At 39.6% G+C, this 26637-nt stretch overlaps 1 protein-coding gene across 6 annotated transcripts in view; it reads left to right on the forward strand.

Annotated features, from left to right (window-relative positions):
* Nucleotides 1-26637, forward strand: part of LOC121871795 — a 127320-nt gene that overhangs the window by 56017 nt on the left and 44666 nt on the right. For 5 of the 6 annotated variants that reach the window (XM_042374285.1, XM_042374284.1, XM_042374282.1 and 2 more), the window contains exons 3-5: nucleotides 6703-6873; nucleotides 15396-15545; nucleotides 24829-25136. In XM_042374285.1, coding sequence (XP_042230219.1) covers nucleotides 6703-6873; nucleotides 15396-15545; nucleotides 24829-25136 — 629 coding nt within the window. The remainder of the gene's footprint in view (nucleotides 1-6702; nucleotides 6874-15395; nucleotides 15546-24828; nucleotides 25137-26637) is intronic. The other variant, XM_042374286.1, reaches the window with a different exon arrangement.

Genomic DNA, 26637 nt, shown 5'->3' on the forward strand with positions numbered 1-26637 from the left:
TTATAATACACTGGGACCAAGATTTTAATGTTGAGGTTAATGTTTCGAATAATTAATAGGCATTATTTTTATGACTGACAACTGTAATGCAGGATTAATGTTCTTGGACCACCTTATGTACGAAGGTAAAAAATATCCCGAAACACAAACCCAAAGCAATGATTTATAAACGCACAGTCAACTGGATGGTGTATACGCAGCACATTTCAGTAAGCGAGGCAACAGTGCACATAATAAGCGATTCCGAGTAACTGGGCTTAAAGAGTTGGTCTTCTCAAAACTATTATCAATTCATCTCATTACTTTACGCCGCTGCTTTACTAACTGACCTCATGCTTACATAAACTTTATTATTATTCTGTTGTGCTGTAAGGGTACTGTTGTTCAATATTAAACACCGTGAGATGTAGCACACTGAAGTTATACACAAAAACATTCATTGATAACAATACAATTACATTTTTTTCAGCCAGAAGATTATAGATACAAGGCAAAGAATAACAACACAGACATGTCGAACCCAAGTGAAAGCTTGAGCCCTAGTAGTGGCACCTGTTATACAGTATACTGTACATTTATCTCAAAGAATTATTAAATAACATTTAGTTTCAACTGGATTACTACATGTAACATGGTGTTGGTAAATACACATTAGAGTGTTACCAAATTCTATAATAGATATACTAGGCCTCACCATGTTCTCTAATATGTCATGGAAGCCACACATCCACAACATTGCTAAAGCTGCCTCCCGAATGCTGTACAGATGCTTTGGTTACTTCACTCCTGAACAGTTGCTTCAAGTTTCTAAGGCAGGGGTTCTCAACCAGGGGGGGAATTTCCCCCCTCAGGTTTTCAGGGGGGAAACTGATACTAATATGGAAAAATAAAGGATTTTCAGTATTATATGCATATTATTTGGAATGCACTTTTTGAGGCAGACAATCTTGGTAAGGAGGGGGAATGACATTCTGACATATGGTGAAAGGGGTGCATGGGGCAAACAAGGTTGAGAACCACTGTTCTAAGGGATTCATTCGTCTTGACTTGGAGTACTGCTTTCATATCTGGGGTGGCTCTTCTTCTGTCCAACTGTTAGATAGGGTGGAATCAAAGCCCTTCATCTTATTAACTCTCCTTCTTTAGTTTTTAAAGTTGATAATCTTTCTTACCTTTTTCTTCGCCGCAATGTTGCTTCACTATCTCCTTTCACAGGTACTTTAACGGGCGATGTTCGGTGGAATTGGCATCCTGTGTACCGCCGGCAAGGTTGTGGGCTCGTAACACTCGTCATGCCCGCGGTGCCCACAGTTTCTCTGTGGCTGTTGGTCACACTAGAATAACCCTTTATAGTACATTCTTTTTTCCTCACACAGCCAAACTGTGGAATGCTCTGCCTTCTTCTGTGTTTCCATACTCATACAATCTGTCTCACTTCAAAAAGCTGGTTTTCCTGCATCTTCGTGGTGTACAGTAGGTTAGCATAGTCTTTTTCTCCTCTATTTTTTTTCTTTTACTTTTACTTTTTCACTGACCTGTGCGCGAGTGGGCTATTCCCCCACAAAAAAGACGACCCAGCACCGTGCCAAAGCACTCAAACCACCCACAAAAAGTACTAAAATTTCTTTATTAAAACTAAGAATTTCTTAAGTTACAGTTCAATGCTTTAAACCTATTAGGTACAGTATTTGGACTACTACAGGGCACTCCATTATTTGCTGTCCGAGAATTTTGATCTCGAAAGTGACTATCATACTTACTGTCTGGCCAGGTGCAGTTAGAGCACACATCCCTGGACTCTTGGCAATATCTGTCATCTTTTGTGGGATGTATGGGACTGGCATATAGCTAGTGAATGTTGCATTTCATTAAGTCGCTTTATGCATAGTTCTGGATAGTCTTTTCTCTCACTATCAGCTGATCATTTCTGGAGTTCCTGAAGAATCCCTACTATCGCCAACTTCTTTTTTATTACACATTAATGATCTTTCGTTGACACTCAATTTATTTGATGGTGAAAACGAGATCATGGAAAGTTTCAATCGACTTTCGCCCTTCTTCTTTGTAGATCTCTGCCTCTACCCCCATTTGTTCCCGAGTTCTCCGGGTTTACAGCCTTTTGCATTTAATGTAAATGTTGTGGTAAATCAAGTATGCCTTGGGTGGACTTTTGTAGTGGGTGGTATAAAAAATTGTTGGTCGGTTCAGGAAGGTCTGGTGAGGTTTCGACCCATCTCTGCACAGATTGAGACCTCGTCTTTAATGAAGTCTTACCATCAGGCGAGGAGGTGTGGTACCGTGCCTGACTTCAAGGGATCAAAGACGCTCTTAAAGGAATCCGTACATTAATTTGTGTTTGTCTCAGCATAATGTTGAGTCTCCTCTTCCTTCCTTAACCACCACTTGTTTTTCATAAAGTAAAGCTATTTTTTGTGGTATACTTTGAAAGTTTGAAGCCGTCGCCTTTTTAAAAATAGATTGTGGGCCTTTTAGCGAGCCAGGAAAACATTGTTCCTCTTTCTCTGAATAGCAACGATTTCTTTGTTCTTTTCATTAAACCGGTTTCGATGGACAGTTTTTGTGCCCGAGAATCTAGTGTTTTTTATGAATTAATGTTTTTCGACTTATACTATTATCCCACTGAGCTGCCTGGTGAGGGGAAGCAGTTAATGAGGTTATCCTAAAGCTTCCCTCAATAAGCAACATGGTTTAGTATTACTTAGAATATTTTTCGTCTATGATGGTCTTTGTGTTAAGGAAGTATGGGTGTTGAGTATAACTCTGATCATCTTATGGTCTCCGACTCTGGTGATGCGAACACCAGGTCACGTTACCACTGTTTGGATCTTGAGTGAATCTACTTTGTTTTGTATTTATCAGTCTGTTTGATGACTGTGTTGGTGGTGACGACCCTGTGGTCCATATACCTGCTTGCTCAGGAGTGCAGTGGCCCTTGTGCACTCAGGCTGCTGACTCTGATTTTGCCCTAGATGTTTGACCAGCAAACTGTTGATGTTTCTGCCAACTTTTGCGTTGAATTGTCCAAGCAAGATGGTTTATGGGTTGAAGGTGTGACCTGAAGTTAAAGTCCAAATCAGAATATATATATATATATATATATATATATATATATATATATATATATATATATATATATATATATATATATATATATATATATATATATATATAGTCAAACCGTGTAATCAGGTATTTTACGAAATTAATTAATATTTTTAGTCAACGAAAAGAATGTTTCAATCGGGTTAGGTTCTAACCTAACCTAGCCTAACCTAACCTAACGTAGCTTAACTTTCCTCCTTCATCCTGTCACAGTATTGATAACCTGTCACGTGGTGACCTTGTGAATAAAAAACAAAACTCAAATGAATCATTCTTTTCCTTGTGATATCGTGATCGTGTTGCCTCCCACAGCTCCTACGTATAGATAGAGGAGGAGGCATGAAGAGCGAGGCGTCTCATATTCCCATAAACGATAAAATATACCTGGAGGATCAAGTCTTTCTAATTGGGTGATGCGAGACCCAAGGTTAATGGAATCTACTCGTAAGAACTGAGGAGAATTAATGTCACTGTAATTAAGATATGTAGTGCTGGAGGTCACTTAAAGTTTATGATTAACAGATCAGAACTCGTTAGGTTCTATAGAAGTAAAAGAAGTCGTTAAGTTCTATAGACGTAAATGAAGTTGTTCGGTTACATAGACGTAAAAGAAGTTGTTAGATTATATAAAAGTAAAAAAAAAGTCGTTAGGTTATATAGACGTAAAAGAAGTCGTTAGGTTCTATGGACGCAAAATAATGCATTAAGCTCTATAGAACTTTAAAACCATATGTGGTTAAGTACCGTTGTTGAGGTTAAAAAATGATTGCCAGAGGTGACTAGTGTAGCTTCCGTGCTGCTGTCCATGACTTTAGTCCCAGAGTGTACAGGGTTAGTCTCACGCTTTCCTCTCATACAACACAACAGGTGGAGACGCTCCCCCCAGACACACCCACGATGACCTGGGGCCGACAGACTGAATGACCGACCCACACCGCATCCATTACTGATTGCTATCTTGTGTTAACCTCACACTACATGTACCACAGGAACCAGTGCCACTGTACCATGATCTTCCTTCATCTCCGTGACCACAGGAACCAGTGCCACTGTACCATGATCTTCCTCCATCTCCGTGACCACAGGAACCAGTGCCACTGTACCATGATCTTCCTCCATCTCCGTGACCACAGGAACCAGTGCCACTGTACCATGATCTTCCTCCATCTCCGTGACCACAGGAACCAGTGCCACTGTACCATGATCTTCCTTCATCTCCGTGACCACAGGAACCAGTGCCACTGTACCATGATCTTCCTCCATCTCCGTGACCACAGGAACCAGTGCCACTGTACCATGATCTTCCTCCATCTCCGTGACCCAAAATATCCATAGTAACCTTACATGACCTTTCTCATATCAAGATCCAGAAGGTGTTAGCTGTGACCTCTTCAATGTCAAGTTAAGAAGGAAGGTTGAGATCAGGACACCTTTAACATTTCCGGGTCAAGTTAACATTAATCATAGGGCGTTTCTACGCTGGGAAACATTGACACAGCATGTATAACTGGACTCTTGGATTACCTACATTTACAGTGGTTCCCAAACTTTTTAACCTGACCCTTTCCCCCCTTTTGATTTTTACCAAACCCTCACTAACTCGTACTGTAGTTATTTTATCCATGTATTTCGTGCATATGGAGGAAAATTAAAGTATACCAAGAAAAAATCGTTACATAGTTTTACTGAAAAATATATTAAAAAGAAAATAAATATCAAAATGTATGTTTTTCACGTGGCCTCGCCCCCCAGTGTGGGAGCCACTGCGGGCCTACAGTCACCGCAGCATCTTTCAGCACGGTTCCCAAGTAGACGGCGGAGAGTTTCTTCCACGTTTCTTGGATCAAAATCATGCTCTACGGTGCCACATTCTGTTGGCATCTTATAATGAAGTTAGTGAGTCTTTTGGCGTAATGTAGGAATATTCTAGTTTGAAGGAATTTTTTTATTATTATTATTTACTCACTAGAGTTGACCATGCCGACGGAAGGAGGCCAGTGGCCTGTGTAGGATCCCTCCATTGTTCTTGATCATTTTGTCATGGGCTATTTTGAAGCCCGGTACTGTTCTTGAATCAACAGCTTGGGCTGGTAGACCGTTCCATAGGTCTACCAGCCTGTGTGTGTGGAAAAGTATTTCCTTATATTCGTTCTGCATGATAACTTGTCGAGCTTGAAGTTATGTCCCGTCGTGTTGGCGTTGCGTAACATCACAAAGAAATGACCCGGGTTCATGTTTTCCATCCCTTTCAAGATTTTAAATGTTTCAATAAGATCTGCCCTCAGTCTACTTGGATAGTCAAGATGACATAGCTCAGGAATCATCTTAGTCACTCAGTTGCATCTTTTCAAAGGATGTTGGATCTTTCTAGAGGTACAGTACTGTAGGGTTTCCATGCCTGTATACAGTAATCCACACTGGGACGTACTTGAGCGTTGTACAGTTGCATGAGCATTTTCCTGTCTCCTTATTCAACGGTACGCTTTATAATTCCTAAATCTCGATTTGTTTTCCTCGTGGTTGCTGTGCCACCTTCACCGGATGATCTATCACAACGCCAAGTTCTTTATCCTTATCGACAGTATCCAGGAAAGTGCTATTAATAGAGTAGTTATGCTTAGGGTTGTTGTATCCTTCGCGTAGGATCTTGCATTTTGTAATGTTAAAGAGCATTTACCAGTCCCGAGACCATATGAACACCTCATTCAGGTCTTTCTGTCTCTCCCAAGGACCTCGGCTATATCAGTATGACTCAGGGTAACTGGATACTCGTAGTGATCCATATCTGCCAGTCTGTGAGCACTGCAGTGGGTTATAGCTTGGTTAAGTTAGGTTAGGTTGGACAGTTGGTGACTATTAGAAACATTCTGCTAACCCCTGGTCCCGACTCATCCACTCAGGAAAGAGAGAGAGAGAGAGAGAGAGAGAGAGAGAGAGAGAGAGAGAGATTACATATATACTTTAGCTCAAACACAAGCAAATTCATATAGACTGAACACAGAGAGTGAGCGGTAAATTTCACGTACATTTCACAAATTTTGTAAATTTTGTTCACCTAATATAAAACTGCTAAATAGATACAAGGCAACAGCCAGATCGGACAGTGTTCACAGAACAGCTACTGACTGAGAGGTATTTGGGAATCACATGTCTGATGGCCCATGACATAAGACCTTGGCAATTTTAGTAACTAGGGTTTTTACATTTCAAGATTATCTGGTGGTTTTACGGGCTTGGCTCAAACTCTCGGCATAACAGACTTGAATTCAGAATGACAGACAGTTTTCAAAGTTTCATAAAAAAAAAAGATTTGTTGAAATTGTCATTTAGATCAAGTATCAAATATTCAGTTGTTTGTGGTATGTAATCCATAATATATTGGAATTCTCCTTAGTATGTTATTAAGGTCTTTTTAAAACAGGGTAGTTTAAAAAATATTTACAGGTGTTTATGATAACACTTTTTTGGACATGTAGAAGTACTATGAACATTTTGCTGTGCATATACTGTGTTCTTCCACCCACAAGAGCCCCCCCACCCACCTCCCTTCAGCCACTATACTCACTTCACCCTCAACAGGTCGAGAGAAGCTGGAGCTGGGGGAGGTACGGATAAAAGTAGTGTTGGAGGCTGACGGAACGCAAGTGGAGGACCCGGAGTACTTTTGCACCCTGCCAGAGAATACAGTCTTCCTCTTACTCAGGCAGGGTGAACACTGGTACCCTGCGGGAGTTGAGGTGCTCAGACAAGGTAGTTACTAAAGCTTTTCTCTCTGTTGGCTTAGTTTCATGTTGCAGTCACTTGACTGGCCATCTGGTGGTTCAGATTGCTGTCTTGATTTCTGCTCGTAGCAGTTAACTCCAGGTATTTATGCTATGTAAATAAATACTGACAATCTTTGATTGTAGTTTGAAAATATTAAATGGTTGCGTAAGTAGCTTACATGAGGTTGTCGGAACACCAAGTAAATCCCTAGAGCACACAGCTTAATGTGTTTCACCTAATTTGTCCTCCGCCTTCCTCAGTATGTTGGACCAATCAATAATACACTTTGAGGTTATTACTCTGGCCAGCAGCTGCAGTGCTTGTCACGAACCGTTAGTGAATCCGGCTCCGGTTGTGCTTGGTCGTGGGGCAGGATGCTTTAAGTGTCATGCCCTCCCCCTTCAACCTCATCTGCGTTATAATCAACATTGGTCGTCATATATTAGTCTCAAACTTAGATACCTGATGATTTTGCACATTTCAGAGCAATAATATGAACTTAGGGATATTGTGATAGTCTTATAAAAACATTAATTGTGTATACAGTATGTAATTAATTTTAAGAGGCTGCAAGTTGAGCATCGTCAGTACCTATTGCTGCAGTACTCCGCTGTGGTGTCACGTGGCCACCGCTAAGATAATTGGACAATATAGCATATTTGTTGGTCTTGCCCGTCCCAGGAAAGACTTGCAACATTGGACAGGTATCTCATCTCCCTGTGACATAAGGCTTCTGTCACTAAGTCGACACCAACCTCGTTGGTGATCTAGGTTGCAGACATACAGTAGTCAAGCCATAAACGTCACGCATAGATTACATCTCCGTTTTCTCTTGTCTCACTACTCTGTTTCACAAATATGCAAACAAATAGAGCAAACCATCCATGCTTTCACTGCCATTAATTTATTAGCGCAGGCAGATGGTGTCTGCTTCAATTATTAAAATTTATCAATAGACTTAATAAAATTAACTGTGGCAAGGGAAGAAATCGTATCGTGTTGTGACACCTTTATATTCCTATCTAGGATGCAGATATTATTTTGTGGTGATCATATATATATATATATATATATATATATATATATATATATATATATATATATATATATATATATATATATATATATATATATATGCAAGTAAATCACTGTAGGTGCGTGTGATCTGTGCTTCAGGGTGAGTACAGTCTGTACTCACCCCTGAAGATGTGAATTACACGAAAGCGCTTGGGAACTTCTGTGTTTTCTTTCTTCCTTGAGTATATATATATATATATATATATATATATATATATATATATATATATATATATATATATATATATATATATATATCAATTAATAATAAATTTATTTTCCATTGACATACAAAACATCCATCCCAAGTCATAAGAAGAATTCCCTTGGCGTAACAGACGTCTAAGAACAGAGACGAAAATTATACGGCTCAAGTGAACAAAGTACACGGAGATATTTGCCACCTGGTGCCTTCAAATAGTAGTCCTTCATAACTGATAGTTAAACCAGCTTACAGCATTCATTTATAATCAGTGTGCCAAGCATGTGCTCTATTTGCCTTCAACACTCCAAGTTGTGGGGATGGTGGGTAGCTGATGCAATTGAGGAAGACTGCATGTACCACCCCTATGTGAATGCAGGGAGGGTGACTTGTAAATCACTGAATTAGATAAGACAAGGAGCCACAGTACAACATCCTAGAATCCCATTTTGGCATCTTTCCCAGGTAAGAATTAATGTTGAATGTTGACGTTACGTCGCCACTGGGGGGGTGTGTCCAAGGCATCTCTATCTGATAATTATGTACTTGACACATAAGGATGCAAGTGTGTTAGAATGGTTTAGGTATAACAACATGAGGCAGGTGTGATTATGTGGGGCAGGTATGATGTAACGAGGCGAATGCACTGTTCTTAGGTAAGTATAATAGTAATGAGGTTGGTTTGATGATGTGAGTATGATACAGTTAGAATAGTGTGGTTTGAGCATGGTATATTTAGAGTGGTGTGATATATGGGGAGTGATACATTTGGGTGGTGTGATATATGGGGAGTGACTCACTGAAACTGTTGTGATATTCAGTAGTTGTCAGACGGAAATGGGTGAACCAATTACAGTCTAGGTATAATGATAATGGGGAGGGGAGGAAAGTCTGATAGTGTACTATAAGACTGGCGAATGGAGAGTGAATTGGTGTGGAAAATGTTATTATAGATAGACAGAATTAAGAGGTTGAGGCGTGTATACATGACTCTACTCTGGTCGCTCACTGCACCGCCATCATAAAGACTGTTTACTCTCGTTGGTCATCTCAAGGTATGTAAAGTTTTGTATGGACAGATTTGTTATATTTCAGTAATCCATATTACGATTACTGTATTAATGAAGAATTATCAATGATGTACAGCACCAGATTTTGCGTTTGATGGTCGACTATTAAGAAAATCGAATTCCCAATGGAAATGTTCACACTTAGATGGTCTCGTCCAACATTTTCTTAACCAGTGTTCCTTGGGTAAGTGTTAACCATCCTGCCATAGCCACCAACATCTTGTTAGTTAACTTTTGCTAGTCAGAATTAAACATTATATTTTAGTCTTTTTGCATTACTCAAAGATTTTGGATGCCTCTGAATTTAAAACTGCATCCTACATTCATGAACTCGGTAGAATCTTAGCTATACACATGTACTGTAATGGAGTAGTGTTTCTTGCTTGGAAACATAGACACTTAAAGATGACTATTTTATCATAATCCTCCATTAATACCCAAGTTGTAGCACCGATAAATGCAATTTGTCTGGGATTGGATTAAGGAAAACTTTCCTTTTGTTAAATACAATAATTATAAATTGAAATTATATTTGAATCAATTAAGTACTTTCTCACATTAAACTTACAGTTCTTGTGATCACCGTTTATAGTATTACTGTACTGGTGTCAACTTCACCATTTAAACAACACTTACAAGGAAATTTTTCCTCCTCAATATTTTTAAAATAAACTAAATACTCAAATTTAACTTCTTTATATAAACAACTTATATTTTACACGAAAAATTAAATGGATTAATAGTAGATTTCCGTTTTCTTTCGAGCATTAATTAGTTATATGTAGATTGTTAAATAAGATTTTACACTCCTCATTATCTCTCCCCATCCCATCTCTGTGTCTAGGACTGTAGTCACTGAACACAGTCAACTCACCCCCGAGCATCTAAGATATTCATTATGTCCCTTGTAAGGTGAGGCGTGAGCTGAACCATAGGCTACTGATTCGTTTAAATATTAGTGCATAGTATATGCTTAGAGATACGAGAACCATATTGTGTTCAGAGTCCAAGAGTGATTGTCCGTTATGTCATGAGATACAAGTTGTGATCAGTGGTACAAGGGACGCCACAATAAACCCCGCCTTGTGTGTTAAGGATTCTAGGATAAACTTTCCCCTATTTACTCCAGGGGTAATTTTTTTCTTAAATGTCAAAGAAAAACATAAAGTTTGGTCTTTGTGTTAGAGCAAGAATGAACCCTCCACTTTTATTGGGGAGGCAAGTGTGAACTCCCCTTGTGTTAAAGGTGCAAGGATGGCCCACGCTTGTGTTTGCAGTTGAAAACTGAATCCCCCCCCCATATGTCAGAGCTATAATGATTATTTTGCTTGTGTTAAGGATGTGCACCCCTTTATGTTAGGGGTGCGGCTGTAAGATTCCTTTAATGTTAGAGATGCAAGGATTAACCCTCTCATCTAGACGATGGGAGCTGTAACTAACTGATAACTAAGAAATGACTTTAAGAATGGGAGATTATTTATAAAATATTTCAGAACTACAACATCCGATGTACACGAGCTCTTAAAGTGTAACAACACGTGAGCTTCAATTATTTTGTATTTTAAGAAATGTGAACTGTAATACTTAACTTAGATTCATTTGAGAAACACCACAGAAGTGACTGCACTTTAGGATGCAAGAGCAGGAGATGGGACTGTCAATTTATTTAATTTCAAGGAGCTGCTTTAATAATCAACAACGGTGCATTTTATTAATATTTTATAATATAACATACAACTCAAGGGTGTATCGTAAAAAAAAGGTGGCTTTAATTCATATATAACTTTATATTTAGTGCATGGTGGACACGTGATAAATGTAGAGACTGACCATACAATGTCTGGTAATATGAGTTTGTTAATATGTCTGTAAATTACAGACAAAAAAGTTTCAAAGACTTTTTTATATTGATTCAGAGGTTCGGCATTGACTTAAGAGGTTCAATTTTGTTACTCACTATAGAGACATTTGATCCACACTAATTTTAAATGCTAGACTGGGGAGAACCTGGTCACGTCATGTAACACAGCGCTCAGGTTGGTAAGTGTCATGTCTTAAAATTTGCCAAATGTTAATGTAAAAAGTAAACCCCCAATGTTGTTGTTGTTCCCTCAAGCACTGCATCAGCCCCAGGTAATAATCACAAAGGCTCTGGTGATTCAACATTAGGGAAGGTTTATACTTAACAGAAGGAGGATTTAAATACGGAGTCGTAATGAAATATATGTCGTAGAATGGTGATCACTCAATGTATGAAGTTATGGTACAAAATGAGCCCATGGTTTTTTCTCTTATATGGTTGAACTTGATGAAGGTATTTATAAAAGAGGGAGAATTAAGTTAATGTGAATTAAAAAAAATCATTATACGTGTGATGGTAAACTGTGATTGGTATTACTGCAAGGTCTGCATCATATCACTCAAGTTGACGTCTACAACACATCCAATTAGTCCGTGAGGCATCAAAAATGTGAATGGATAAAGTGGTTAATACTCAATGTGTACTTTTTATCATGAGCGGAAGGTATTACTGACAATACTCACTTGATGGTACTGATGTCGGGAAGATGTTAATGGAAGAAGAGGTTTTTGATATAGAGGTGTAAGATTCCAGTGACAAATGTAATAGAATGTGTCCAGCAGTATTGAGGGTTATTTCGCAATACATAAAACTCATTATACTGTATCCAAAGATTCACAATCTCAAATAATATCCATAAATCTTTATAAAATATAACCTTTGCAGATTTTTTTTTAATCTCTCTTTAACAAAATGTGTCCTTAAGTCTGCCCATTCCAGCATATAATTTTCGTTTGTGCGGAAAACACCTCAGATTAAACCCCTCAGCCAACTCCACGCTACTGGTGGACTCAACATTTTCCTCTACAAACCACCTCAAGTTGCTTATGATATATTTTTTTTACACAAGAGACCAGCACTCACTCATTCACTCACCCATTCACTCACTCACTCATGCATATTTCACCTTGACACTACATTCACGCCAAATTAGATATGCAATGTTGCTGAATAGGAGAAATCAAGAAAAACTGTGAATCTATGTAGAACCTGATCTTACTCGGCAACAACCAGCAGTATGGTGAGATGAGCTTGAGGTAACAGCGTTTAAACAGCAATTAGACAACTCTAGCACTGTATACCTAAATTTAACCAGATGAAAATACCAGTTTAATCTAACTCCGGTAAAACGGTATATGTGTAGTTTAGGCTAGACAGCATCAAGTGAATAGTTACCTTTTTTTTCTGAAGCAAATACATTAGGAAGTTTGACTTACTTACCAATGGATATAAAATTATTGATTTAGGTAAGCTTTAAGTGGATTCATTTTCCAATAGGAAAGTGTGTATGTGCGTGCGCGTGCGTTTGAGTGCTCGTGTTTGTGTGTGTGTGTGTGTGTGTTAGTTTCGGATATGGACGGATCAATCTTACACTTGGTAGGCACCATCGTTACCACTAGAGTGCAAGTTAGGGGTCAAAACCTGACCTTGCATATTTAAACGAAGCTAAACAAACGCAATTAATGTTAAGCTTACCTCACCTAGGGCAGATTAGATATAGTTAGATAAGAATGGATTATTTTTATTTGCATTGTAAACCTAAAGATTTGATTGATGCTATTTAGAGATGTTGCATTTATATATATATATATATATATATATATATATATATATATATATATATATATATATATATATATATATATATATATATATATATATATAAGGAACTGATCCCAGACCTACTTTTGGTGATCTATACACACACACACAACTGCATCTTCATTTATATACAGACTGTAGTAAATACATTTTTACACATATAAACATTTGAAAGAGCATGCTAGCTTTGCACGGCATTATTTTGAATGAAATAGAGTTCACTGTGTAATTTATTGACCTGCTTACATAAGTTCTCCAGACTTTTAAAAAACTGTGCAGGTATGAGCTGTTGTCTTCCTCGTGTGCCGCACTAGTAGGAGCACCCGAGGTAGTGGGGGGCAGGCGTACAGCTGGTACCTGTTCGTTGTGCATGCTGACTAACGCCCACCAACCTCCCCTGGTCAGGACAAACTTCTCTCTCACCGCCTCACTCGACGTGACCGACTCCACAGTAGGGTTGTATTGTCCTGCTTTTCATTGTTTTTGTCAGTGTGTCCCATGTTGCGAGACCTGTACTGTATAATAATCTCATTAAAAGTTCCTGAATTGACGGTCATCATCAGTCAGAAGATTCAACGAGACTGATTCTTCCTGATGTTAAATATCCCACTACACCACTACACTCACTAGCGGCCCATTGCCCACTCAATGTCCCAACTTTATTGAATTATTGTAGATTTTGTGTTTGGTGTCTACAAATGATTCTGCAAATTGTTGTTTTTTTGAGACTTCTGTAAAAATGTGCATTTAATTCTTGTTTGGAGTATAAAGCAGTATTTCTGAAACAATATACTGCACAATGTGTCCCCCTTCCCAACCCATGCAGTTACTGGTCTCCTGTGTCCGCAACATGAGGAAAATATTTGATAAAAACTTTGAAGTTGGATGTATGACAAAGGCTTTCTTTAAGACCTCTGGCCAAGTTCTGAGCTAAATCCTTGTAGGTCATGGTGAAAAAAGAGACAAATGAGATTCTTCAATGATAAAATTTTTTTCACATTTTCAAATTATATATATATATATATATATATATATATATATATATATATATATATATATATATATATATATATATATATATATATATATATATATATATATATATATATATATATATATATATATATTCAAAGCACGAATATCATAACTGTATTCCATTTCCTTAACATTTTAATCATGAAAAAAAAGGTTTATCAATAATAAAATTATCTCTCTAAAACGCCTGATATAATTATTAATTTTTATACATTTAACTGATAAAGTGATCATCAGTAGTAAATCTTTCAAGTAGTTGTTGATGAAATTAAAAGCAACATCAGAATTCGGCCAGCTTGGTTCTTGAGACATACGATCATACAGTGCTAGTTGGATAGTAGGATGCGTCTGATATTTAGATAAAACAAATCTTTCATTTCTAAAAGCCTCTTTTGCTTGGTTATTGCCTTTGATATTTGTTTTTGTACTATTAATTTAATCCATGCATTTGTTTATGATGCTCTTTGCAAGAGCTGACTGTAATACGTTGTTTTAATTCCTTTGGTTATCCATCCATATAGCACTGCGACCTCCTTTATAAGCCGTTGACAGTAATCTGACGAAATACCAAATAAGATAGTCCTAAGATGAGTACAATCTCGGGATGAAGTGAGTTTTTGCGAAGGGGAGAGCTGCACAAAAATTTAAATATTTTTTACAGTAACTTGCTAAAAAGTTTTGAAATATATAAAAGCTATTAATGAGAGGGGACGCAAGATTGAAAATAGACTCGCTACACAACAGCAGTTTTTGCATGACCGCCTGGATCGAACTCTCTTGTCATTGCATTACTAGTTTCTTTTGTTCTCAGATCAGAAGTTCAATGTCCTGGTGTTCTATTTTATCAGTATTCCTATCATTAGTTTCGTTTCTTTATAGCTTGAGTTCTACTATCAAGTTTCTTTCTTGGCAGTGCTGCAGTTTAGTTTTGACTTTGATAGCAAGTCCTACCGAATTTTCAAATGTGTAAATATCTTATCTGCGACCTTGATGACGAGCAGGCATACTGCGCGCCCCACTGCTACAATATTGTATCTTACTAGTTCTATCATTGAGACTCGATCTGCGACTCTTTGACAGACAAAATATCACCGTACATTGCCTTTTACATTAACATGACAGAAGACCACATTATGATATCATATGATGTCAATAGTATGCCAACCCCTTATCAAACAAACGCCACCTTATCTTTCCTCATTTGATAGAGATAGAAGAACGTGAAATAAGCCTTTTCTTCCCTTTCTCAACACCATTCACTTGGTTCAGCCATGGACCAAGATCAGCAAGACCATATTCTGCCGTAGGCCTAGTGATTACTGCCAGCAGTTCCTCTACAGATAGCGTCGTTGAAGTTTATTATATTTGGTGAACAATTTGGCCCCGTTTGCATTGCGCCTTGCTCCTTGAATTCGGTAACGCTGAGCTCTCCCACTCGCAGCCATCACTGCCATTCCCAAGATCGTATGTGAGACCATCTACTCCCTGGGCCTGCACGATGAAGCGCCGGTGTGGAAGATCATGGACCAGTACGGCAAGATCACCGTTGTTCTCTCCTGGGACCCCTGCCACCGGGGGGACCACCGTCACGGTAGGTCACCATCAGGGCCAACAACCACGGTAGGTTACCACCAGGGGCCACAACCGTGAAACCATGATAGGTCACCACCAAGATGAGCTGCAACCATCTTGGAGGCCACAACCATGGTAGGTCTTCAGCTGGAGACCACAATCATGATAGGTCCTCGCCTGAGGACTTCAATTATGGTAGGCATTCAACTGGTAACCCCAACAATGGTAGGTGACCACTAAGTGGCCTCAGATAAGAGAGATCAGCAACTGTAACGACACCTATGGTAGGTCTTCACAGAGGCCACAACCATGGTCGGTCACCACAGGGGAGACTATAACAATGGTAGGTTGCCAACAGGGGCCTCAACCTGAGCAAAACTATGGTAAGTCCCCACCAGAAGGCCAAAACCATGGTAGATCACCTCCAGGATATAACAATCATGGTAGGTCATCACCAGGAGGCCATGACCTTGGTAGGTCATCACCAGCAGACTGTTACATTAGTTAGTCATCATCATGGAGCCTCACCCAGGAGACTACAACTATGGTGGATCTCCCACAAATTGCTACCATTAAGGTAAGTTATTGAAAAGAGGCCAGAATCCTGATAGGTGTCCAACAAGAGACCACAGTGAGACAAGGTGCCGTTAGGTAGTAGCAACAGTTGTAATTACTATCATGATCTCATTGTTTAGTTAGCCACTGTAAGGGCCACAGGTATGGTAGGTAACCACTAGAGGGCCACAGGTATGGTAGGTAAACACAAGAGGTCCACAGATATGGTAGGTCACCACTAGAGGCGCCACAGGTATGGTAAGTCACCACTAGAGGGCCACAGGTATGGTAGGTCACCACTAGAGGGCCACAGGTATGGTAGGTCACCACTAGAGGGCCACAGGTATGGTAGGTGACCACTAGAGCGCCACAGGTATGGTAGGTCATCACTAGAGGCCACACCACAGAGGCCACAGGTAGGTGACCACCAGAGCGCCACAGGTGAGGTCACCACCAGAGGGCCAATGGTAGGTCATCACTAGAGGGCCACAGGTGGTAGATCACCACTAGAGGGCCACAAGTATGGTAGGTCATCACTAGAGGGTCACAGGTATGGTCGGTCACCACTAGAAGGTCACAAGTATGGTAGGTCACCACTAGAGGGTCACAGGTACGGTAGGTCATCACTGGAGGACCACAGGTACGGTAGGTCATCACTAGAGGGCCACAAGTATGGTAGGTCATCAAAAGAGAACCACAGGTATGGTAGATCATCACTAGAGGGCCACAGGTATGATAGATCATCACTAGAGGGCCACAGGTATGGTAATTCACCACTAGAGGGCCTCAGGTGCAGTAGGTCATCACTAGAGGGCCACAGGTACGGTAGGTCATCACTAGAGGGCTACAGGTATGGTAGGTCACCACTAGAGGGCCACAGGTATGGTAGGTCACCACTAGAGGGCCACAGGTATGGTAGGTCACCACTAGAATGCCGCAGGTGCAGTCGGTCATTATTAGAGGGCCTTTGGTACGGTAGGTCACCACTAGAGGGCCACAAGTAAGGTAAGTCATCACTAGAAGGCCACAGGTACGGTAGGACATCACTTGAGGGCCAGAGGTATGGTAGGTCATCACTAGAAGGCCACAGGTACAGTAGGTCATCACTAGAGGGCCACAGGTAAGGTAGGTCATCACTAGAAGGCCACAGGTACGGTAGGTCATCACTTGAGGGCCAGAGGTACGGTAGGTCACCACTAGAGGGCCACAGGTACGGTAGGTTATCACTAGAGGGCCACGGGCAGTAGGTCATCACTAGAGGGCCACAGGTAAGGTAAGTCATCACTAGAGGGCCACAGGTAAGGTAGGTCATCACTAGAGGGCCACAGGTACGGTAGGTCATCACTTGAGGGCCAGAGGTATGATAGGTCACCACTAGGGCCACAGGTATGGTAGGGCATCACTAAAGGGCCAAAGGTATGGTACGGCATCACTAGAGGCCAGAGGTATAGTTAAGTCACCACTAGAGGGCCACAGGTATAGTAGGTCACCACCAGAGGGCCACAGGTTTGGTAGGTCACCAGAGGGTCACAGGTATGATAGGTTACCACTAGAGGGCCACAGGTATGGTAGATCACCACTAGAGGGCCACATGTATGATAGGTCACCACTAGAGAGCACAGGTATGGTAGATCACACTAGAGGGCCACAGATACGTAAGGTCACCACTAGAGGGCCACAGGTATGGTAGATCACCACCAGAGGGCCACAGGTATGGTAGGTCACCACCAGAGGGCCACAGATACGGTAGGTTACCACTAGGGCCACAGGTACGGTAGGTCATCACTAGAGGCTACAGGTGGTAGGTCACCACCAGAGGGCCACAGGCAGGTCACCACTAGAGGGCCACAGGTAGGTCACCACCAGAGGGCCACAGGTATGGTAGGTCACCACTAGATGGCCTCAGTTGCAATCGGTCATCACTAGAGGGCCGCAGGTACGGTAGTTCATCACTAGAGGGCCACAGGTACGGTAGGTCACCACTAGAGAGCCACAGGTATGGTAGGTCACCAGGCCACAGGTATGGTAAGTCATCACCAGAGGGCCACAGGTATGGGAGGTCACCACTAGAGGGCCACAAGTATGGTAAGTTACCACTAGAGGGTCACAGGTATGGTAGGTCACCACTAGGGCATCAGGTGCAGTAGGTCATCACTAGAGGGCCACAGGTACGGTAGGTCATCACTAGAGGGCCAGAGGTACGGTAGGTCACCACTAGAGGACCACAGGTATGGTAGATCACCACTAGAGGGCCACATGTATGATAGGTCACCACTAGAGGGCCACAGGTATGGTAATCACCACTAGAGGGCCACAGGTATGGTAGATCACCACTAGAGGGCCACAGGTACGGTAGGTCACTACTAGAGGGCCACCGTTATGGTAGGTCACCACTAGAGGGCCACAGGTACGGTATGTCGCTACTAGAGGGCCACAGGTACGGTAGGTCACCACTAGAGGGCCACAGGTACGGTAGGTCACTACTAGAGGGCCACAGGTACGGTAGTTGGGGTTTATTGCCGCGGATCATTATCAGTCACCACCAGCAGCCTCGGTCAGCGGTGGTAGACATCTTCCAAGGTCTGTCAGTACTGTATGTTAGGTCGTTGCCAGGCGCCACAGCAGACCACCATCACCACCAGCCATTATCAGGTGTGTCTCTGGGTGTATTCAGTATTAGGATATCATCTTAAAAGTCAGTGTTATGTAAATTTGGTATCAGAGGCCATTATTACTTTAGGCTGCCCTTTGTGAACCGTAACTATGATAGTTTACTATGAGAGATCACAACTTTGTTCAGCAGCTACTGTAGGTAGGCATCTGTGGAAGGTCATCATAATATTACTTGACTTTGGTGGGATATAGAGAGCCACTGTCATGGAAGGTCACAACCGGAAGCCTTGCAACTACGGTGAGTTACCACAAGGGGGACACATTAAAGGTAGACTATAATTAGAAGCACAATGATGTTTACCTTTTTTTGTCTTACCACAGTCATGGATCAACGCCATAGCCACAATAGACTACTCTTGAGAGGATATATAACTATGATAGGTCACTGTTCAGGGCTATAATTATGCCAGGTCATATAGTAATTGTAATACTGTATATCATTATATTGTAAGTAATGGGTGGCAGGGGGAGGATGTACACCTGATTCTCTGGTTTTTCACAGTTGGTCACACAAGTAACCACAGTACATTACAGTACTCCTCAAACCTATACCAGGTTTTTTCAGTTGTCACAAAAGTCACTTCAGTCTGAAATAATACACGCAATCATATGAAGTACATTTTGTCAACAACCAAGAAAACAACAGTGCAGACCAACCATGTACGCAGTCTTATTTTACATCTCTATCAGCAAAAGAGTAGATTGTCAAGCCAGTGAAGATTTAAAGAGAGTCATTCATGATCTGGAGATAATGTTCACTTTGCCAAACACACTTCCGTGTTTATATACCATACATTGGGCCGAAAATTAAAACATTAGATCATGTACGACGAATTTACCATGGATGATACCACACTGTTTGTGAATTGCGTTTGAAAGGAATCTACTACTGTGAGAGTTTTTTATCTACTGTAGGTTTTGCCTTGTTTATCTGATTGTAAATACGAGAAACAGTGTTAAGTGGTGCATTTAATTCGACATGATCATTAATCCCAATACAGTATATGCAAATGTAGAATGAAGGTAAAAGATTATACTCCATATCTAATTCTTTTAATCTTATTTGTATTATTTGTGACATTGTTATTTCTTAAGTTTAAGTTTATTTCTTCATTTGTACCTGCTTAATATATATACTGTATACCTGTAAACCGCTGAAAGTGAAAGCTATTTATCAAGGTTTAACACATTCAGAAGTGTTCCCAAATAACAAATGGCATGACATAAAATCTTGCCAGTCACTTTATATTTGAAGTCCCACAGTTAGTTTGCCAGTGGCTTATACTGTATTCACTACACACAATGGCCTGGGTGACTGTATCTTATATACAGTTTATCTTCCCTAATCAGTTGTCTGTGAAAGTACTCGTATATCCTATTTTTTTTAGCAGAAACGGTAATTCCAAGTATCTTTTAAAAAGTAATTATAGTACTCTAAATATTAACCTGTTTAAAAAAGACTAATTAAAGTTATTTGTTAATGATTTTTGGGGGAAGGGCTTCAGCAACTAAAAGCCTTATCATCCCTGAACAATGTAAGATTATAGCATAGCGGGTGACAGCTGTATGGGTTGGTGTTAGTACTGTCACTTAGGCTGTCACTTGCTTAAAAAAATAATCAATATTTTCTTACAATTGCTTAATCACATTTCTATTTCGTACTGTGCTTCTTCTAATTATTCTTCATTATAATTGTGTGTATCCTTCACGTGTGAGAGAATCTCTGTATCTTTTGAATTCTCTCTTATTGTTGCTTCTATAATACAAATCATAGTTAGCTGTAACTATCCATGTGGTAATGTTATATTCTGGACCATATTTGTCCAAGATAAGCCGCTGGCATTGTAATGCTTCAAGGCTCTACATTACAGCAAAAGAGATAATGTTCAGAATTAGCTTCGATTGTGATCAAACTTATTTCATGTATACATTCTAGGGTGTGTCTGTTTACCTTCCACAGGAGTTTAAAACAATAAATTAGATAAAGCTTGGGATGAGGAGATAACCATCATCACGTCTACCAGTAATATTAATGCAGGTTGTCCATAAAACACGATTTTACTTCAACCGTTCGCATTGTTTCATGAGGTGAATATAACTATGAACTCCTCAGCAAAAGATGGCACAAGTACAGTACTCAAGTTTCACTGACCATAGTGTTTTTTATTAATACCATTTCTCCTGTCCAGACTTAAACTGTTTATGCTAAGTTGAAGACCTCGACTGTTGTGGTTGGCCGAATTGAAGTCGATGACACAGGTGCGTCGAAGGTTCAGGACATGGATTCGTCATCAACAAAGGGAAAATAAAACGGGTCAGGAATATCTGGTGGCGATGTGGAACTTGTGTCATCGACTTCAATTCGGTCGCCTAGAACACGCTTCAAAGCAATTGTTATAAAAACAATGGTCATATCTTTTTCTGAAGACTTCATGTTTCTAGCTTCACTAAATGAAAAGTTATCAACTGTCGAAGTAGTGACGTTTTGTTGTGTTTGTCTTTGTGATGTTGATTTATCTTGCTTTGGCATATTGTATTACATAAAATGCTTCTTATTGGTTTATTTTTTTCAGCTTTCAAGGATTTTTTATTGTTTGTTTACTAATAAGACCTGTTTCATGCTGGGCAGATTAATGAACAGATAATGTTAGGCTACGGTTTAAGTTTCTGTAGGTATTCGTCATCATCACAGGGTGGAGTGACCTCAATTGGTCGGAAAATTTTGCTTACAATTGTGCATAAGGACTCTTGGTTTTACTTGTCTTTAATATAATAGCAAAATATCAGCAAAGTTTTCAGAAACAATGTTGATTTCAGAGAACAGTGAAGGAAAAACCAAGAGAAGCGAAAAGACAGGAAAATGAAAGTTATAAGAAAAGAATGTCATGACACAGACAAATAATTTTAACTGGTGGCAGTATTTTATCGTGGGTAGAGCCTTTATCCATGTCATAACAATCTAACTGAAATTCATCACCAATAAACTGTACAATACAGTATGTTCATCTGTCCTATCCTCAAGGAAGGAGGCGATGCCTGTATAATCCACCTGTTGAATAGATGGAAATTATCCAATTATCTCGTAAGAGACCAAAGACCTGTCGGAGGTTGGCCTCAACACGATTATGATACATTATTGATATTTCCGGAATACCGTGAAGAGGAATATGTCCGGAAATTGCACTAAACGGACATAAATACAGTATAAAAGCAGTCCTTATGATTTATGAGGCTGTGGGAGAGCAGACATGCTGAAAGAGTGCGTTATCAGGAGCTCAAACAAGGATTGAAAGAGGTTATGGTCAATATACTAGTAATTTTAAATATTAATTTTGCCCTGCGGGTGATGAGACCAGCGGGTATGTAAGGAGGCCCATACTTATTTTTGAGCTAACTATTATCAAGAAGACATGGCAGACAAAACTTCTCAAAAACTGGCTGTTTCCCTTACCCTTACATACACAAAACTCGATCAGTTACTGTGTGGCTGCTGGTAACTCGAGGGTGGGTTGTGAAGCTCCTGCTTTCCCTCGACTACTAAACTTAAGAACTCTTGCCTTTTATATCTTATCAATCAAATACGATCTGCCATTATTAAACGACAATCATTCACCGTATACAGAATCTGATATTATTCCATTTTTCATTTTCTCTTACAAAGTCTTCATATTTATATTCACCTTTTGGCTTATCCCAACAGCAGAAAATTAGGAAGGTTTCTTTTTTATTTCAGCTTACAAAATTATTGAAAGCTCTTCATTCTATTAGAACTCGCCAAGACTCAAGGTGCTGAGTGTCAGGTCTAACATGACTGCTTGACACAGAAGTAAACAGAAATGTTTGCTCCGGTAGAGTACAAACTTTAAACCTATCCTTGTTGGAGCCTTAACTGATGATGTCTAAGTTGCTAAAGCTCCTTAAGGGCACCAAAGATGTCCCTTGACCATTTCATGAAGAAAAAACACTCGCTGAAGGTTGAGACGAAAATTTCAGTACACAAAGGATTACAAAACAGGGCTGTGAGGAATTTGAGTTTCCCATATCATATACCCCAAGTGTGTGTGTATCTAAGATGTTTCCTACCGTTAAAACGTCTACAGAGGCCTTAAGAGAGAGAGTAAATTTGTCCAATACCTCAAAAGTTGCCGTTAAACTCCGAAATTGTGGATAATATGTCAAGTTTGTGTCTCTGGCTTATTCACTCATTTCCTTGCTGACGTAAGGATATACTTTAGGTACAAACGAAGGTTAACTTCCCATGCATCTAGTGGTACGAATACCAGATTGTTTGAAGCTGAAACTGTGCTCAAAAATCACATATGATATGATAGATTATTGATATTCCCGGAATATTGTATAGAGGAAGATGTCCGGAAATTACAATTAACGGACATAAATACAGTTTAAATGCAGTCATTATGATTTGTGCGGCTGTGAGAGAGCAGATTTGCTGAAAGTGTGCGTTATCAGGAGCTCAAACAAGGATTGAAAGAAGTTGTTGCTAGGATTCTGAAACACTGCCAACGGTCTTATTTCAATGACAAAAACAGTGACTCACCTTGAGGTACCACCATCAACTCTCAAGTAATTACTGTAATCTCCTGTTTGTTAAGATATAATTTTTCATCTTCATTCCATATTAGGAAAAAGAATTATGCTGAAGTGATTGTCAGCAGTATAGTTGTCCTTACAGCTATAGGAATGATTAAAGTGGAGTAAATCTGAACGTATGTGTTTGCAGCAACCATTGACATTCTTGAGTCGCCTTTCTAATGGATGTTATAAATTATATCGATATATTTGTATACTGTATTCTTATATGCTTATAGACTCAGAGAATCTATGTTGTATTGGTGTTGTCTTCGCCAGTGTTTGCACCTTAAATGTTATACAGTATTAGGAAATATTAACACGAGTTATTTGATTTCACACATAAATCTTGTTCCATTCTCTAGTGCATGTTACTGCCCCCGACTCATGTTATTGAAGATAATCAAGAGATACAGTGTTGTACTTAATACTCTCATTAATTAGAGGAAGATGTGTCTTTAAAGTTTTTCCCTCGATTATTATGAATAATGTTGTTGCATATTCTAATTCTCAATCAATAAAATTTCTGACTTTCCGATATAACAAAATAAATATATGAAAGTATGGATGCATTCTGTAAATCCAACAGTGGCCAATCTCCAATAACATGCCACAGTTATATAAATAAAATTGACGTATTTTAACTAATAAATCCTTAAATAACCTCTTGGTACTGACCATGACAAACGAGTTATTACCGCGCACTGTTCTCTGAAAGTGACTACAAGCTGGCCTAAGTGACAAAAGTTATGTCCAGCTCCGAAAGAATTACGGTTCACAATTTATCATCTAAATTAGTCGACTTGTAAATTCCATCGATCATATTTTCAACATATTTTAGGACAATGATTTTTATTATTCCTATTCAACTGCTTAGACATTTTTGTTTTATTTACATTCAAAACTTTACAGTAATTTTTGTCTTCAGTTTTTGGGAATCATAAAGCGATAGGAGTCATTACCTCCATGAAATAATGAGACAACGTTTTGCATGACATGAAGACCGTGTAAGAGAAGACTATCATAACTCCTGCAGGTTACCAGATCCTTAGTCAGTGTTCTGTGCCACATAATTCGGCCCAATGTTCTCCTTTCTGTAATCGTGTCAGTAAAACCTGTTTGTCCCTCTCAGAGAGACCTACAGACCTTCAGACAAAGAGGCTCTCTTGATAATTCTCTTAATAGCGAACATGATCAGTGATGACTCAGTGTATTTACAAACTTTAAAATTCCCGTCATAAACTCTGGCAAACTCTTGATAGTATTTCCCAGGCTGCTAGAGATGAGGATGAAGGTTGCCTGCTGGTCACCCTTGGTACAGAACTATGTTTAATACACATCTTGCCAGTGCCAGTGTTCCACTGTGTAGATTACAATTATTTGGGTTAGCAATCAGATTCTAATGATAACTGAATGACCAGGATATTATATAGCGAAGCGAAGTCTTGTTGACAGTATAAAGGAAAACAAATTTGTATTTGCAGGCACGTCGTCCCCCCGGAAGCCGTCCGCCACTGCCACACGGATGATCGTAAGTGGCGTAGGGGAAAGCGCCATCCAGCGACATGAGTACCTGGTGGCTCAGCCCTCAGTAGGCTCCACTCCCTCGCCTGCGCCCACTATTTCCCTTAGTGGTACCAAGTCACCTGTACCTGCTTCAGGCGCGGCAGGTATTTCCGCCCAGGCACCTGTGGGCACCGTCACTACTATACTGCGAGACGGGAAGAAGGAGACGCTCATTAATGACATTGGTCCTGCGGCTGCTACACTGCCACCAGCTCCCCATCACCAGGTGGGTCCTTTACACCGTTATTGAAGTTCTTCCCATCAAGTTTTGGTTTTATATCACTGGCATGGTTTCTAAGCATGTGGACAAGGTCAGTTGTATCAAAATTGCAGAGAATTCTAAATTATAAGGATGTTTGTGTATAAATGAAAGTTATATAATAGTCACGCATTTTGAAGTTTATTTTACGATTCTTATTAATTAGATCTTAAAGCTCATTGTATACCATACTTAGCTATCAATCTCTGCTCTATTTGGGGAAACGTTTCAACACTTTAACTTACGAATCATCGACGAATAGGACAAATTTCCAATGCAAAGCTACTTAACATAGCAATGTCGTGAAATTGAAGTTGTACTCAATGGAAACAATCAACAGTGTATGTTTTGGCAACACATCAGTAGATAATTCCAAAATGCACACTTACACACACTAACGCAGAGAGGAGATAACCATATATTTAAGTTATCAGTAGTGCAGAATACTGTATAGTTGTCAGCAAAAGACATCGTTAGGGTGTAGATCAATCATTTTTTTAGCCTCGGTTGTGCTGACATTAAATAACTTTTACCAATCCATCTTGAAATTCCAAAGAATATAGAACAAATTATATTCTTGGTTGAGTCTACCATGTGCTTCGCTTAACTACTTGAACCTTGAGTGTGATTGTTTCAAAACTTGTAAAAACTTAAACGAGATAAAGAAGTTTTGTAGTAATTATAAGATGCTAAATATTTGTGATCCAGAAGTTGTGATAGATTTAGATTATTAAATACCAGACTGTTTTTAGGGTGTAAAAAATAGGTATTTCTGTTATTAAACTTATTTGTATATCGAGTGAGTATTGTTATCTCTAAAAAATAAAACTCTGATGAAGATGCAACTGACTTTGTTAAAATATGTGACTGGTCTTGCATGATGCTCAATATACCTTTGATGTGAAGTATCTGCAGCCTAGCCAGTTACTCTCAGCTGGCTATCAGAAACAGCATAAGTCTGGACATAGATCCGAAGGGCAGTCAATATTTTCCCTCAACACCCATCAAGATATTTAAAACCTTGCAATCCTCGCTACATCAATGTTTTTTTTTTTTTTTTTTATACGGACATTAGCCCACCCGGGCACAGGTCACTAACCCACATCAGGGCCTGGGAAGCGAATAAAAAAATAAATACAAATAAAACAATAATAATAATAATAACCATAATCAAATACAAAAAAGAACAAATAAATAAAGAGAGAGAAACGATATACAGTATGTATGTTGTGTTGTCAAAGTAAGAGAAACAATTGAGACCCTGCAACTGTGTGTAAATGAGGCAGAAAGACAGATCAGCAACCTGGGACTTGGTCACAATTTGTGTGATGCAATATGGCAGCAGGGTCTACCATTAGACCACGCATTATGCTTCCAATATCCTCCCTGGTGGTAGTACCTCCCTGTTTGATAGCTGCCCACTACCTACTACCTGAATAACTTAATTTTCTCCCAGCACTGTAATTAA

Source organism: Homarus americanus, unplaced genomic scaffold, assembly GCF_018991925.1.
Source record: "Homarus americanus isolate GMGI-L3 unplaced genomic scaffold, GMGI_Hamer_2.0 scaffold39675, whole genome shotgun sequence".
Classification (NCBI taxonomy): domain Eukaryota; kingdom Metazoa; phylum Arthropoda; class Malacostraca; order Decapoda; family Nephropidae; genus Homarus; species Homarus americanus.